Source organism: Perissodus microlepis, chromosome 23 (genome assembly GCF_051167445.1).
Source record: "Perissodus microlepis isolate ML-2025 ecotype Zambia chromosome 23, ASM5116744v1, whole genome shotgun sequence".
Lineage (NCBI taxonomy): Eukaryota > Metazoa > Chordata > Actinopteri > Cichliformes > Cichlidae > Perissodus > Perissodus microlepis.
In genome coordinates, this window is record NC_140482.1 from 6,501,867 (window position 1) to 6,518,150 (window position 16,284).

The following is a 16,284-nucleotide window of genomic DNA, read 5'->3' on the forward strand; positions in this document are numbered from 1 at the left end:
GTAATCCAGATACGTGTCATTGCAACATATTAAGTTTGTTTCAGTTTGTTCTTTTATTTTCACATGTGCAGTTGCAGTTTTATATCACAGTCTGATGACATTAAACCTGTTCCGCTTTGTAAAACAGTCCAGAGAGGTTATATTTTTAGACATAAAAGATCAAACTGAGTACTTTATGGAAAAAGGAGAAATTAGAAAATATATTCCTTTTTTTAAATTTTTACAGTTCAGTAAGTTACTTTTTTTTTTTTTTTTTTTTTAAACGTTTAAGCAGGATTTTAAACATAAATCACAGTACTACCGTACATAAACTAGTCAGTTAATATCGTTCTCTAAAGCCGAGGTCACCGCTCACCGTCCATCTCCACGTACAGATGGTTGGCCTTTTAAAAGTAAGGACACATCAAAACGTTTACTCTCCTCACTGATAATGAAATATTAAACAAGCTGAATTTAATGCACTCTTTAAACCTGAAACATTCAAACTGATTTTTTTTTCTTCTTCACAAATTGTGCAGTACTTTGTCAGCCGACAAGGAGAACTTGAACAGGGTGCCGTTTTTACATGCAGAATGTACACTTTTTGCATTTCTACACTATGCACAAGGAGGCGCTGACTGAAAAAGAGGAGAAGGTTAGTACAAATGCAGTGCACTACGACAAGTTGGGGGAAACAGACACATTTTGCGCAATGGTATGTTCACTTTGTACAACCCAACCCTGAGACTTGGATGCTGAGTGGTTCACAAGAGCAAAATCGGCTTTTCCATACAGTCGAACAAGGTGCTAAAATTCTTGTTGATGATCTTTTTTTTTTATCTTGTTTTTGAATACAGATCCCAAACATTGGCCCAGGTACATGACGCAGAATGACAGTATTATTCCCTACAAGAACAGAAAAAATTCTGCTCTAGTAAAACTCAAAAATTAACCTCAAATATTGATGTTAAATACATGCGTGATGCATGGCATGCATGAACTTGTCATGGCACAAAGGAGGTTATTTGGTAAATATACAGATCCCAGTAATCACTGTACAAATAGTACACGGGCATATCTAACAGGTCTGTAGATAAATAACAAATTCAATTACACGTGGATGTACGAAATTAAATCCTACTTACAAATGTAAATAAAAATGAGGCATTGATCACACAGAGGAAACTTGGGAACACTTCTCTTATCGTGTCACGTTAAAGTCACTCGCATGTGGGTAAAGATCTACTAGCTGTCAACATCCAATGAAGTCAGAGAATCCGTTTTCAGGCAACGAGTGAAAAAACCAACAACGACTGAATGGGAATTTCTAACTTTGAACCCTAAAGGTGTGGACGCGGATTGGCGTCGTTTTACTCGTCTAACTGTGGGAATGTGCAACTACGATTCAAACCTGGTGTTGTCGTTAAAACATTTACATACAATCTTTATATGGGTAACCAAAGGGATAAAATAGACTCTTAAATTCCCCCTCTGCTTTAGTTATAAAGTTTCATCAACTGACCATTAAATTAAATAATTTATAGCATATATTAACAGTTAATCCAACATTCCAACTCTTCCTAACGCCACCTATATAGATAGACATCTGCCTCTGAATGAAAAAACAAGGTGGATGCTTTTAGCCGTGGTACAAAATAAAGGCATCACTGTTGTACTAAAAAGACTGAAATCAAATGGGTTCTTTAAAAAAAAAAAAAAAAAGTTTCTAAACTTTTAATTAAAGCCACGAACCTGCTTTTCATTGAATACACTCCTGTCAGGGGAGCACTCAGCATAACACAAAACCTCTTTACTATAAATGCAATATGAAATGGTGCATTTAATTGTAAAGTAAAGCTGTGTAATTATGAATGCTGCCCGATAGAAGCTAATGATGGTCCTGGTGTAGACACGACTCCCGAGACTTTAACAGACTCTTCTGACGTGAGGCTATAAAAGCAGAACGCACCGAGTATCTCAACCATCTGCCACACAATCACTGACAAACACCCTTTAACTCCAAACTCATTGATAAATGGGTTTTGTATAGCTGTATGCATGAATATAATGTTGTTTTAACATACAAATAAAAGCAAAACATTGGGGGAGGGGCGCAGCAGGGCAGCTATGACTGTGGTTGATGCTGAGGGGATGGAGGTGTGTCTGGAGTTTCTCCCGCCACCTGTCCTTCAGGGCTGATGTCCAACTCCTCATCCAGTTCACTTTGGTCCAAAAGCTCAAAGTCCTCTTCCTCGGTCGGAACTAGTGTGTCGTCGGGGAACTCCTCGCCGGTGCCACTTTCCGTTGTGATCGCCTCATCTGGTTCCTCGTCAGGACCGAGCGCCTCTGCCGTGGTAACTGTAGTGTTAGCAGTGGTGTCGGCAGGTGTCTCCAGAGCGCCCGGTGGGGTTTCACTGGGAAGAAACTCAGCCAGAGAGGGCTCCTCGCTGGCCTCGCTGGAACGCAGCAGGGCTGACAGAGTGTTCTGCACGACAGTGGAGATGGCGGTGCTCACTATCTCCTCGCTCAGGGCCTCCAAGGAACGCTGTGCACCCTGGGTGACTGCAGGCTCTGTCTTCTCTCCTCCCCCATCTACGCCCGCCACAGGCAGCGTGCCCTCTTCGCCCCCAGGTGGTCGACCGTGTCCGTTGAAATGTGTGTTCACAAAATGGAGGGGGGATGCTAGGTGCTGGATAAGGAGGCTGGCGGGGCTCAACGGTTCCCCTTCGGACTGAGCGTCAGCCTGGGCTCCCTCTCCCTGGCCTGAACCTCGCAGAGGAAAGTGAAGCAGACTTTGCTCAATGGAGGGGAACTCCTCCACCGAGGGGAACTCAGGGAGATCCCGCAGGTACGACTCCTCTGGGTCACTTTGTAAACTCTGCTGGTCCAAATCTGCAGTAGGCAAGAGACAGTATAAAACCATAAATAAATGCAAGTCATGCACATATAATTTTCATAATGATATCTTAACGATGAGAGGATGAGGTGACATTGCCCTTATGATAACAATCTGATGCACAGAAACACGACAATCTAAAAGGAACACTTGCCCACATACTGTCGTACTTTCTTTGAAAAGAGCAAAGGAAAGACACTTGGTCTGGCCAAGAGAGAGTTTTGTTGTTTTATTTCGCCAATTCTGTTGGTCTGCATCTCTAAAAATTTGATACTGGTGAATGACATTGCACAGAGCAGCACACACACCTCTGCACACACTCACTATCCAAATTTATTTCTTATATAGACCTCTTCAACTGCTTGTTGACCTAATTATCTAATCAGCCTGTCCAACAGTATCAACTCAATGAATTTAAGTGTACAGACATGACCAAGACAACCTCCTAGAGTTCAAACTGAGCAGAATGGGGAAAGAAGGTGATTTAAGTGACTTTGAACATGGCTGTTGGTGCCAGACGGGCTGGTCTATTTCAGAAACGGTTGATTTACTGGGATTTTCCCAAACAATCAGAGAGTGGGCTGAAATTGAAAAGAAAAAAAAAAAATCCAGTGAGCAGCAGTTCTGAGTGAAAAAAGAAACTTGAGGACAGATTCCTTTGAGCTGATAAGGAGGCAACAGTAACTCAAATGACCTCTCGTTACAACTAAGATGTGCAGAAGTGCATCTCTGAAAGCAAACACGTTTAGCCTTGAAGCAGATGGGATACAGCAGCAGAAGACCTCGTCAGGTGCCTCGGCAGGTTGACTGGAATATAGAAGATTAGAAAAATGTTGCCTAGTCAAATGAGTTTTGATTTCTAGTGCCACAAATCGAATGGTAGGGTCATAATTCATGTGAAAGCATTGATCCCACATGCCTTTTTATCAGTGGTTCAGGTCAAAGATGGTGGTGTAACGATAATATTTTATTAGCACGCTTTGTGCCCCTTAGTATCAACTGATCATCATTTAAACACCACATCCACATGTGAGTACTGTTGCTGACAATGTCCATCGCTGTGTGACGACACTGTACCCATCTTCTGATGGCCATTTCCAGCACGATAACACGCCATGCCACAAAGTTGAAATCATATCAGACTCAGTTCTTGAACAGGACAGTTCACTGAACTCAAACGGCCTCCACATATCAAACCAACAGAGCACCTTTGGGATGCAGTGGAACGGGAGATTCAGATCATGGATGTAGCAGCTGTGTCGTGCTGTCAACTTGGATCAAAAAAAAAAAATTTTTTTAAACAAGCTTTAATAAAAGTTCAACATTGACACATGACAACTACCTTCAGAGACGTCAGTGAGTTGAGGAGTGGTGGCTCTGGACACCGAGAAGCCTCCACTCTCCAAGATGGATGCCTCTTCATCTGACAGCTCAGAGTCTGTGATGGCCATAGCCAGAGCCGTAGTTTTCACATCCACCTGACCAAAGAAAACAAAATAAATAAAATAATGACGCATTATTTTCCACATTTCAAAACCTGAAAAAGATAAGGATAACCAGACTCCTCTGGTTACTCCACATGCAACAAGTTTGAATTTATTACAAGGACTATAACCTTCATAGCTCGCAGAAGTAATCCAGATTATACTAGTTTGTTTATTTTATTACGTTTGCACCATGCCCTGCAGGTGTTCATTCACAGCATAGCGACTGAATACCTGGCATGACACTGTCAGTTACTGAACTGAACCGTGTACTTTCTGCTGTTGCGCTAATGGAATGCAGTTGTACTGGAAAGATAATCCTTCAGGTCATTTGGCACAGCGCAGAGCTCCATTCCCATCAACACGTCACCACATTCATAAAGGTCGGTGCTGACTTCAGCACACTGTGCTGCTGCTGCAGCTTCCTCTGCTAGTCTTACACTTTAAAGCGGCACCCTTGCATATACGTACTCTCTGTGCGTTGTGGGTTGTGTTGCAGGTGTGGGTCCTTACCGTTGGAGCAAAGCAGGACAGCTCCTCCTCACTCTCGCTCTCCGTTTCAGCTCTGGGCTCGTCCCCCTCCTCTACCTCCTTCTTTATCTCTGTTTAAAACCCCCCACACACAAACACGTGTTTTCAACATGCCATGAAGGACACCACCACCACAACAACAACAAACCACTAAAGGAAGTGATTCAAAGACAAAGACTGCGGTATGAGAATCAAGTAACCAAGGGAAACTGCGGCTTTACAATGGCTCCTTTTGTTTGTGTGTGCAGAGCCCCTGATGTTGGGTATCGCTGAGAGGACAAAAGAAAGGTGAGCTACATCGATTCTTGCGCAACAACGCCGACTTCACTTGAAAGCACGTTGCGGCTGAAAGTGGCTCTCTCACTCACTCCTCTTGTCGTGTTTGCGGTGCTCCGTGTCTCCCTTCATGCTGTAGTCCAGTTTCATCAGGATCGGTTCCAGACCAGTGTACATCCTCTGGATCAGCTCATGGTACACCACCAGCGGCCACAACAGAACGCTCAGCGCTGAAAAGCAGCGTGGAGAATGAACATGGTTTTTTTTGTTGTTGTTGTTTTAATTGCTGCACTGACTCCTATTATTACTCACTGCCAGACACCCTCTGTTATGGCTCACCTATAATATAGGAGATCATGATTCCTGGTACGTAATGTCCAACCACAGCCAGAACAAAACAGCCACTGCACATCATCACACAGAACTGGACAAAAGAGAAAGCGAGAGATATCTTCAGTGTGTGCTGTATTTATGTCATAGAGAACACTTTACTATAGCCCTTTCTAAAAGTGGGATAGTTTATATCACTAGCATTACCAATCGGTTAGTGTGATGCTATTCATATAGTTGACTTTTCCCCCAAAACACAGCTGAAAGGAATAACAGCACTACTCATAAGTTTTATTTTTTTAAACCCATGATTAAAAGGTCCTGCATCCGACATGTACTTATGGAAATGCATCCAAACACTAGTAAAGCTGTGCAAAGGAATCAGGTGATTATTAAAGTGCAGCTCAAAAACACTGGCTGTGTGTGTCACTTCACTCGCCTCACACAACGCCCACAATCCTATTTACAATTCAGTCTTTATGATGGATATTAAGTTGTAACGACTGAAGATAATTCACTGTAATTAATGAGGTTATCGACTTTGTGCCACGTGTGCAAATACCTACAACTCAAAACTAAAGAGAAAGACTTCTGTAAACAGCTGGAAGCAACAAACTAACTTCATCACAGGGTAACGGTCTCATTTTCATTAGAGGCATCTCTCTGTTATCTGACCTCCGTTATCAAAACATGTAAAGTTCTGGGTGAAATGTGGCCAAAGCCTAATATTGCAGATGTCATGTTCACTGCAGGGGGAAAAAAAGCTGTTTACCACGAAGGACTGATTCTATGAGACAGGTTTGGACAGAGTAGAATGATGAGAAAGAAACTGGAAGCTTTTTCAGTTATTTCTCCAAAAGGATCCAGTTTTTCAGTTAGTTGAGCAACTCGCTCAAGAAGGGGAACAATCACAGTCTAATCTCGTGCGTGTCTATTAACTGACACAATGGCATTCTTTAAGAATTGTGCCGTGTTGAAAGTAATGTGTAAATGTGACTAGATTTACCTTGGAAGACCGCCATTGTGAGTTTTCCAAAAAGTAACCAAGGTGCACTTTCAGACATAAAGCAGACATATTCTAATTCTGTCATATTATCAAAAACACTTTAAAAGGACATTTAAGGGGTTGTTTAATGTGTTGTTAAGCCTACATTACTTGTTTGAGATTCCCAAAGTCCAATGTCCAAGTCCAAGTCATGTGTTTGCTTTTTTTCTTGCTGTAGTCTTGCACTACAATCAGACTCATTTAGCGAGAGGAAAACGGTGAAGGGGAGGAGTGGAGATGTGGACATTACTTTTATTTTTAATGTACAAAAGCACAAGAACATGATAGTGAAGTGGGAACTGTCTCCAGGACAGAAACAATTGCATTATGCTGCTAATGCAACATTGTCTCTTTGCAAGACCTGCACATACAGCATGTTAACACAAAGCTAGCCAAGAACCCAGAGGGACGTTATAGCTGAGTATATGCAGACCTCAGCCCAGCAGCTAAAACCTGAACTTCATCAGGTAACAAAGGCAGCAGTCAGGCTTGCATCTGGACACATTTCTACAGCGGAATCATTGTGGCAGTTGCTTAAAAGTCTCTTTGGGCTGGTTTTCAACTTTTCTTTGTGTTGTTGGCTTTGTGTTTACACATAAAAACTAAAATATAAACTCAAAGAAAGATTGTGTGTGTTTCCTTATTCGGACAGGGATCTGTGCTGATGTGATGAACTGTAACCTCACCTTTACATTGTAAGTTGGTGATTATGAGTGTGTGTTTAGGGGCATTTTATGGAGTAACAAGAAAGTAATATAATGAGTAGTGTAATGAATTACTTTCTTTGAGGAATAATTAAGTAATATGCTGCATTACTAAAAGTAATAAGCAATTCCTAATACATTACTTTTGTTGTGTAACAACCCCAGCACTTCTCATGACTACGCTAAATTTGCCTTTCCTTATTGACAGTCTTAGCTTAGTTCATCTTAAACCTGAATATGAATCTCAACCCTTCAAGTAATGAGGCCAGCATATATACAAGTAGTCCCATTGAGCTTCAGACTCCACTAATCACTCAGATACTGAGCGGATATCCCTGACAAGGTCATCTCAGGGATACAGCTCTCAGAGGGCCCCACGCACCTATTGTTCAGAGATTTTTTCATTTCAGGGTTTTCAGTCAGAAAGTTGGCTTGAAGGGTGGGTGGCTCTAAAGTAAGTAAAGTTTCAGTGCACAAACTGACAGGAACTAAGAACTAAGTCCCATTGTAATACATAAGTACTATTCTGAACTTTGTAAATAATCATGCAAAGCTCGTCTGTTAAAGTCTGAGAATAAAAATACAGAGCTGGAAAGATGGCTAGAAGAATTGGCTTTTTTCTTTAAAAAAAAAAAAAAAGAAGAAAGAAAGAAAGAAAGAAAGAAAGAAAAACCACAACCTGACAACAATCGCATAAACATTTATACTTGGACTGTTAGAGATTTACCCCAATAACATGTGTGCATATGCGTTTCCATGGTCACACCAAAGCACCGTACCTTGCCATGGTTCTGTCGTTTGTACTGCAGCATCTCCTGCAGATACATGCAACAGGTCAGATAACTCTCAGCCAGGTGGTGGCTGAGCTCGGGGATGCTGAGCAGACGCTGCTCCGCGCTCATTGTCTCACTATGATCAAACAAGAACACACATGCACACACACACGGGAAGAAAAAAAAAATTCAACACCTGTGACGGACACAGATCTGTATTTGAAGCAGTTCAGGCTGTACTCATGTTAGTGAGTGGTGCAGGTTAGGATTTCATGTTTGCGTAATGATGATGGAGGGAGACAGATGCACACAAGTGAACACAAACACAACACACTAAATGAGGCAGGGAGCCTGAAATTAATTATAATGACAGAGTGTTGTGTGACAAACGGGTCATAACATCCGACATGGACAGACTTTAATGGATGACTTTGATACTACATTAACACAGGAAAAAGCACTGCTTAAGAAAACAAAAGCAACTTATTACACTACAAACCTTTGTGCAGGATGAGCGTCTACATGTTGAACTGTAGAAGAGACACAAAAAACAAACAAAAAACAACCCACAATTAGCAAAGAATCTGTCGAAACATCTTTTTTTTTCTCCTACAACCCCAGTTCCACAAAAAGTTGGGCTGCTGTGTAAAATATAAACAGAATGCAGCGAGTTGCAAAAAGTTCCTCCAGCTGTTTCTTTTTAAGGACTGCTTCCTTTTAAAGTCTTTTCCTTCCCCTGTCCCAACAGTTGTGAGACGCGTCGCTGCCATCAAACTCAAAAGGAGCTCATATTTTTCTTAAACATGTTTTCTACATTCTATTGTGAATAAAATTGGGCAGATTTGCAAATCACTGCATGCAGGTTTGGTTTGCACTTTCAAACAGCATCACAACTTTTTCAGATTTTAATGATTCTCACATTGAATATTAACAGAATTTTTTCAGCCTTGTAACATATTTTGTGGATGTTTGACTACTCAGTTAAAATAATACCAGAAATCACACGATGTGCGTGAGTGGAGGAACAACTTCAACTTGAATAGAATTTTAGCTTTGTCAGCAATACCTGACAGACAACATTACGCGAACTATTAGAGGAAGGCATCATTGTGATTACTTTGAGACCTTACCAGTAATGATGGGTAACTTGGGCTTCCATCTCTCCAGCAGCATGAGCCCCAGCAGGGACACGCTTATCAGAAACAGAGGCCGCAGGGAGGTGGAGGACAGGATCCTGCAGAAACACAAACACACTCATGTATATAAATTCAAACACGGGGAATCTATTAAAGCCCTATTGCTCTGGTTGAATATGAGCCAAGGGAAAGTAATCAGACAGCAAACTGACAGCTGGTCAACCAGGCCTGAGCCACTCATCTTTACGTCTTCTCTTGAATTGCGGTATTAACAGGTGTGACACCTCAAAATAACCTTTATCTATATAATATAATTCCTTATAGTTAGCAGGGAACATATGCCGTGCCGAAAAGGAAGTTTAAACTGGCTTGCAACCTTCGTTAGCATTAGGCTAAAGACGTGGGATTAGCTAACTTATCTTGACATTCACTCGTAATACCCTCGCTGACGTTAGCCAGATAGCTAACAATGCACTCCAAAGCAGCCTTATCAGTGTGAGAGACAAGCGTGATTAAACGCAGACTCGACGTTTACCAGAATAATGTGTTCAGTGTCAGGGCGACAAAGATGCTGTACAGCGGCCTCTCCCAGACCAGCAGCCTCTGCACCCACAGCAGCAGGAGTTCATACTGCGATAGCCAACCCTGAAGACTCTCCCGCAGGCGAACGAGCTCCGGGTTTCCGTCCCCGCACGCCTGCTCCGACGTCCCCGCAGGGAACAGGGCCTCCAGGCCGACCGAAGAGGAGGTAACCGAGGGGCGTCTTCTGGCCTCCTCTCCGCTCGCCATGTTTCCCCCACTTTGTTATGTTGTTTTGGAGATCACGGGGTATATGGAAAGATGAGGGTCAAGCAGGGCAGAGTGAAAACGATAAAGCTTCCGGTTAAAACTTTCAAAATAAAGTGGGTTGATAAAGAGCAACGAGCACAGTCACGTCTTTCTGTCAAGTTTATGTTAAAAGAAAAATTGACCTTGCTTCTGTGAAGACCGCCATAATATATTCTAATAATAATAAAATGACTAAAATAAAGGTGATACTGAAACGTGCCATGAAACTCTGATAGCTAAATTTAACTAAACAGAATAGAAAAATGCAAAACTGCAAAAATAAATAAACAAATACTTAAATAAACGCCAACTTATACCTGAAGTTATACAGATGCATTTCCATTTCCTATAACAATTACACAAAAAACTTGATTATGTTTTGTGTGTGGGGGGTGGGTGGGTGGGGGGGTGCAGACTGCGACCTGCGAGTGTATTTTATTTTGAAGGTAACTCCTCTTCCGATCCCAGTCTGTCGCAAAGACGGGTACACAGATGGGCGGACGGATCATACGGCCCGTCAACAGAAAAAATAGAGTCACGTGTTTCCTTGTTTACTGTGTAGAGAAGACGGGGTTAAAGAAAGCCAAAGAGTACCACCCCGTGGTTAGAGATACTGATTGTTATGCAACATTTTATACAATTTTAAACTATTAAATTTAACGTTTTTTATCAAGATTTCCTCACGCACGTGCTTATTTTAGTTTCATATTAGTTTTCTTTAGAAAACAGATTATTTGTATTTGCACATGACAGAATTATTTTTTAAATAGCAACGCTTATAAAGATTAAACAGATTTAAAATTTCATTAAGGGTTTGAGCTGTCACTTGTGAAAAAAACAAAGGAAATTAGACTTGAGGAAAAAGAGCTTTTGATGCTCACAAAGCAGGAGATGGATATACAAAGTTATCAGAGCTTTTTCAAGTATCAAGAACTGGAGTGACTTGCCACTGAAAATCTGTGAGATAAATTGAAGGCCAAATACTTGATTTTTTTTTTTAGAGGTGAGGCACTGAAAAGACAACACAACAAGCTTAAATACAAATTTAACTGAGAAATGTTATCAAAATCAGTAAACATTTACTGATCAAGCTGATCAAATGCTGCTTTGTGTTGTGGAGCTGTGCAGATGCATTGAGGCATTAGGGTCCAGAAAGCATATAAACAGCAGTAGAGTTGGGGATTATTTCTTCCTGGTATGAGCGCTCATTTCAGTCACATGTCAATTTCTGTAAAACAAAAAAGAACATTTCTAATCACACTACTTAGAAATGAACTTGGGAGTCTGTAGAAAATGAAACAAAGCATCAGTCAAACAGCACAAACACAAAAGAGGGTCATGAGCCTACCTACCTGGGTGCACTGCCAAGACTCAAGCCTACACAGGTGCTAAAGGAGGGGAGGGGGACCCTCTTTCCCCTGGTGCTAGGACAAGAGGGCATCAATACCTGCAGGGGTTAATACCATTGCCTGCAGCAGGTCAGACAGAGAGATGATGCCTTTCACCACATCAGCCCTGTCCACCAGGACCAGCCGATGGACCTGGGATAAGTACAAAGGACTTATCTTTTATTATCCTTTGACCTCATAATTTCACAATAAATCTTAAAGAGGCTGAAATAAATAATAATAATAATACCTCAGCTTTAACTATACGGTCTATAATGGTTTCCAAGGTTTCATATGGATAGCACTTAATAACTCCCTCAACGCAACATATCCGCTTTTCAACAGCCTCCTGCATCGTCATGTCCAGATTGTTGTAGGTCTTCTGGGCTGCTAGGTTCTGCAATGGATCAAAAACGGTATCTGTGTGTGTGTGAACAGTGCTTTGATATTTAAGGAAAATAAGTGGAGTATTAAATATAGTCATGTTAGATTTGTACTTACAATGACATCAAATCTTGAGTAGAGTGCCACCACTTTGCCTGGGAAAACAAATAGTTTGACAATGTAATAACCTGGTTACAGGTCTAACAGTCTTTATTGTTATAGTTTTTTTCTGTCATGTGTATACTGTTTCAGTGGTGGATACACATTAAAGCATGGCCAAAGTGTCAAATGAGGAGGTGAGAGGTGAGGTGTCATGGTCCCTGGGTCTTGGATCCAGGGCTTTGTGTTCTTGGTGAGGATCACTTATGTTTTAATCGAGCTGTTTTGGATATTGGTATAGTCAATATTTTCCTTTGGAAATTATTATACCGTCTGTTTAGTCTCTGTTTATCTTCTTGTTCTTCTAGGTTACACAATGTTTTGTTATCGTGCTTTGTGCTCCCTTCCTGTTCCTCCGGCATGTCTCCGGGTCTGCCTTGTCACTCTGTGTTCTGACTCCCTGGCTTTCTGATTTCCTCTTTTGTATTTCCATTTTGTTCCTTCTACCTTATCTCCATGTTTGTTTATCTTCTGTCTCTTTGTCAAGTTCCTATGGGTCTCTCTGTGTGTGCCCGCGTTTATTTTGATAGTGTTTTGTGTGCTTCATATTGTTTTAATTCCCCTGCTTTGTTATCCTGATTTGTTGCGGCTGTCTTCCCTGGTGTTTCCCCATCTCCCTAATTACCTGGTGTGTATTTAAGTCCTCGGTTTCCTGCTGTTCGTTGTGTCCTCCCTTGCACACTTCCTTGAAGGTTTGTAGTGGTTGGTTTTGATCTGGATTATTTTGTACTCAGTTTAAGTTCTGCAGTAAAGCTGTTTCTTAGAGTAAACGTAGTTTCCAAGTCCTTCATTTGGGTCCAACACACAGTCAGCCTTGACAAGTGTACATACAAGTGATCACTGTGAGCCAAAAGCTCAGGCTTCAGACTGGCGTAAATTATTCTTTCCAGTAGGTTTTTCTTCACTTGGCTCTGTATCACATCATATACAGTGGATATCCCTCAGGACCTACCCACCTGCTGTTCAAGCTATTGTTTACAAGGGGCAGGCAATCAGAAGCATCAATCTATCTTTGGATTGTGGGAAGCACAGGGAAAGCATCCAAACTCCACACAGAAATGCCTCTGGCTGACTGCTCACTTCAAACCTAAGACCTTCTGGCTGTGAGGCAGCAGTGCTAATGACAACGGCACCATCTCAATATAAGGCAGATAAGCATTATTGTGACCAGTGAATCGTGCAGAGCTACTCTTGTGGTTTTGTAGAATATATAAATGGTGACAGCGACAGCTGAGTATAATGTACCTTGTTCATCCACCACTGGCAGCGCAGACACCCGCCTCTCCACAAATATAGAGAGGGCATCATAAAGCGATGCTGTTTGCTGGACAGTGGCGATGTTCCTGAAAGTTCCTATCCCAAGTTCCTGGATCGGCCTCTTTGTGAATGCAGGCTTGGGAGGTTTTTTCCCCTAAAAAAATCCAAACACCCATATTTGAAAAACAAAGTATCATGGTACTCAAGGCTACAAAAAACATCATAACTAAAGCTTTTGCTCACAAATATATGGAGGAACTTGAGGATTCTTTTGTGGGTCAGAATGTGCAGGACATTCCCAGACTCTGGATCGATTACGGGCAGCCTGTGGATTTTGTATCTGAGTAAGGAATAGATGGCTTCGAAGAGGCTGGATGGAGAAGAGATAAGAAGAGGAATGCCTGCCAAATGGAATTTGAAACAGAGGTGCCTCAGAGTGTTGTGTCCACTCACCTGGCTTCTGGAGAGATACTAATGAGGAAGTTATTGGAATACTGCAAATAAACATCTAAACAGAAGAGGAGAGAAATGGCTCAGATGAATTTCATAGACCTCTGGGCACAGATAATGCCATTAATTCCTGCTTGCATATTTACTTCGAAGGGAATCACCTCTCCATGTTTCTATCTTGTGGCTCTCAAGCTCATACATCTGAACCTTAAAAAAACAAAAAAGACGACAGGCATTTTTATAGTTGCTAGCAAGAAAATAGGAACTTTTCTGTCATTTAATAGTTTATCTGTCACATGGGTGTAGTATGAATGGCTGTGCGGTAGGTCTTTATCAGTAGGACAAGTTGTAAAATTTACGAAAGTTAAAAGTCAGAAATGTATGCCCTCTTTCACATGTTTCTAAAACGTCCAGTGGGCCAGACTGGAGTTTTTCCTGGGCTGATTGTGCCCCCCAGTCCTTTGTTTGACTCTACAGTAGGGGCGTCCAACCTGAGTGGCTTCAAACTGTGGGAATTTAGTGCTCACCATGGGGGACTTGTAATAGCAGTGAAGGATGTTGATGAAATCTGTAATAGTCAGCATACCTGTGGCAGAGGAGGATTCACATTCCCATTATTACCAGCGAGTGAGCCCAGTCTACCATATCTGTCCCATTAATCCGTCATCTTACCCACAAATCTCTGCAGCTTGCTGTCCCATAGTGGTGCAGCCCTCAAGCCATTTACCACCAGTGCATAAAAGGCTTTTTTCACCTTTTGGGGTTAAAGATTTTTCAGTCAGTGATGTTTTACAGGTAAATAACACTACTCTGTGACAATTCAATATGAAAATCTAGATGTGCAACAACTCATGGAAAAGCTTCAGGCTCACTTGTAGTGTGGTATCAAATATGACCAGTTTACAGCTGGTTGGAATGGCATCATAACAGCGGTGACTTTTCATGAATTTCATGTAGACTGTGGCATCAGCCTCTAGGAGAAAATACACCAGCTGGTCACAACACACTGTTTGAACAGGGTTCAGCAGTTATAGACGAGGACATATTCATGCGTGCACACACACAGCTACAAAACGAAGGAAAGTGCTAACAGCACAAAGCCAACAAATGCAAATACACATATGCACATTTCCATGCACAGATCCAAACCCAGACAACTGCCAGGCATTGTACCTTGACTCTGTATTTCCTGCTTCTTTTCTGGGAATGACACCTATAACATATATCACTGTCAACAAAATCCCCATGGCTACTCATTTCCTTGGTTTCAAAAATATTATCAACCTCCCAGACACCCTCAATCATATACATTTCACCTGTGAACGAGGCTCCATAACTCTGTCTTGTGTCCATGAAAAAGTGGTTTTCAAAGCAGGAAACTGAGACGTTTGTTAGCCTTTTCTACAAAGCAGCTGGGTCTATATTAGGAGTTCTCAAATGGTATGTGTCAAGCCAGGAGTGTAGGGGAGGGGTAAGAGAAGCTTGGCATAGAGTCAGGGGGGAGGGACATCCCATATTCAACCAAAACCAGACATCTGTTTTCCCCCTCTGTAAAAACGCTCATCCAAAACATAAGGCTTATCCTGGCCCTTAAAAACATGGAATAGCTTTTCAACTCTTATGGGATCACTTAGTGCAATCCCATAACCCCTCATTTCTTCATATTTTGCCAGGAAAGTGTGATATACAAACATACATATATATATATGGAAATACAGAATATAAGGCAAAAATAGTTTGTACAATTCTAAGAAGCTCGAAAGTCAATATTTGGTCAGTATTAGACTACCGTTTATTCAGTCTGAACTCTCTTAGGCAGCGTTCTTGTCATGTCTTTATGTAGTCTTCAGGAATAGTTCACCAGGCTTCTTGAAGGACATTCAAAGCTCTTCTTTGATTGTTTCTGCCTTTTCTTCTGTTCTCTGTCAACATGATCCCACAATGCTTCAATAATGTTGAAGTCCGAGGTCTAGGTAGGCGAATTTATCCGTGTGTGTTTTCCTACCCAGGTACGCTTTTACTGCAATGGCAGTGTGTTTGTGATAAATGAACCCACTGCCAATCAGACACTTTTCAGATGGTATTGCACAGTGGATTAAAATATGTTCCATCAATTTTCACCACATATCCAACACCACTGGCTGTAATGCAGCCCCAAACCATGACAGAGTGTTTTGCACATGGCTATAGATACTAACTGTTATACCTCTTTCCTGACCTCCTCCATACATACTGAGGATGAGTTGAACAAAAAATAAATAAATAATTGAAAAATCAAATTTGTTCCCCTTCACTTGTCAAGTTTCCTCAACTTTTTGAGGATACACTGCACCCCATGCCAAGACATTTCAGGTAACAGCTCTTTGGGAATTACCCCAAAATACCATTTAATACCTGTAAAAAGAAATGGGAATAAATAATGTGTTTTTGCAGTAGGCTGCTACTAACAAAGTGACTCAAGTTGTCTGTTATGTCTATATACAACATTTGTTAATTCCTTGAGTTTGGTGCCCTTATTTAATGCTTGGGACATTAGTTTGGTTTAGTCTGTTTTCTCTCATTTAAAGGTTAAAAGTTCAAACATACAACAAACATACTGTTTCACATTTACTGAGATTCAGCTTGGCTTCATTGTATGTTGACACAGAATTATATACAAAGTAT

General features: G+C 41.4%; 2 protein-coding genes across 2 annotated transcripts; both read right to left on the reverse strand.

Annotated features, from left to right (window-relative positions):
• Positions 1 to 29: 29 nt before the first annotated feature.
• On the reverse strand, positions 30 to 10,028 carry retreg2 (reticulophagy regulator family member 2). The gene is made up of 9 exons (XM_084920924.1): positions 9,690 to 10,028; positions 9,149 to 9,252; positions 8,518 to 8,548; positions 8,025 to 8,154; positions 5,506 to 5,590; positions 5,259 to 5,396; positions 4,873 to 4,961; positions 4,218 to 4,353; positions 30 to 2,871 (listed from the first exon to the last, which is right to left on the reverse strand). Exons 1-9 carry the CDS (start codon positions 9,941 to 9,943, stop codon positions 2,105 to 2,107), a joined length of 1,734 nt encoding a protein of 577 aa, XP_084777050.1. The 5' UTR covers positions 9,944 to 10,028; the 3' UTR covers positions 30 to 2,104.
• A 385-nt stretch (positions 10,029 to 10,413) lies between these two features.
• Positions 10,414 to 16,175, reverse strand: prkag3a (protein kinase, AMP-activated, gamma 3a non-catalytic subunit). Its single transcript, XM_084920928.1, has 13 exons — positions 14,937 to 16,175; positions 14,794 to 14,833; positions 14,493 to 14,593; positions 14,293 to 14,374; positions 14,148 to 14,206; positions 13,767 to 13,827; positions 13,624 to 13,678; positions 13,414 to 13,540; positions 13,159 to 13,324; positions 11,872 to 11,909; positions 11,621 to 11,767; positions 11,335 to 11,523; positions 10,414 to 11,210 (listed from the first exon to the last, which is right to left on the reverse strand). The coding sequence occupies exons 1-12, from the start codon at positions 14,952 to 14,954 to the stop codon at positions 11,407 to 11,409; spliced, it is 1,011 nt and encodes a 336-aa protein (XP_084777054.1). The 5' UTR covers positions 14,955 to 16,175; the 3' UTR covers positions 10,414 to 11,210; positions 11,335 to 11,406.
• Between the last annotated feature and the right edge of the window lie 109 nt (positions 16,176 to 16,284).

What these genes read in the sequence shown, in the direction of transcription:
- retreg2 (XM_084920924.1), bottom strand. Translation starts at nt 9,943, where the DNA reads ATGGCGAGCGGAGAGGAGGCCAGAAGACGCCCCTCGGTTACCTCCTCT. An exon ending in ACACTGAACACATTATTCTG is followed by an intron (nt 9,253 to 9,689) that starts GTAAACGTCGAG and finishes GTGTTTCTGCAG; the next exon opens with GATCCTGTCCTCCACCTCCC. An exon ending in TGTCCTGCTTTGCTCCAACG is followed by an intron (nt 4,354 to 4,872) that starts GTAAGGACCCAC and finishes TTCTTTGGTCAG; the next exon opens with GTGGATGTGAAAACTACGGC.
- prkag3a (XM_084920928.1), bottom strand. An exon ending in TCAAGTTCCTCCATATATTT is followed by an intron (nt 13,325 to 13,413) that starts GTGAGCAAAAGC and finishes GGATTTTTTTAG; the next exon opens with GGGAAAAAACCTCCCAAGCC. An exon ending in ACTCAAGATTTGATGTCATT is followed by an intron (nt 11,768 to 11,871) that starts GTAAGTACAAAT and finishes GATCCATTGCAG; the next exon opens with AACCTAGCAGCCCAGAAGAC.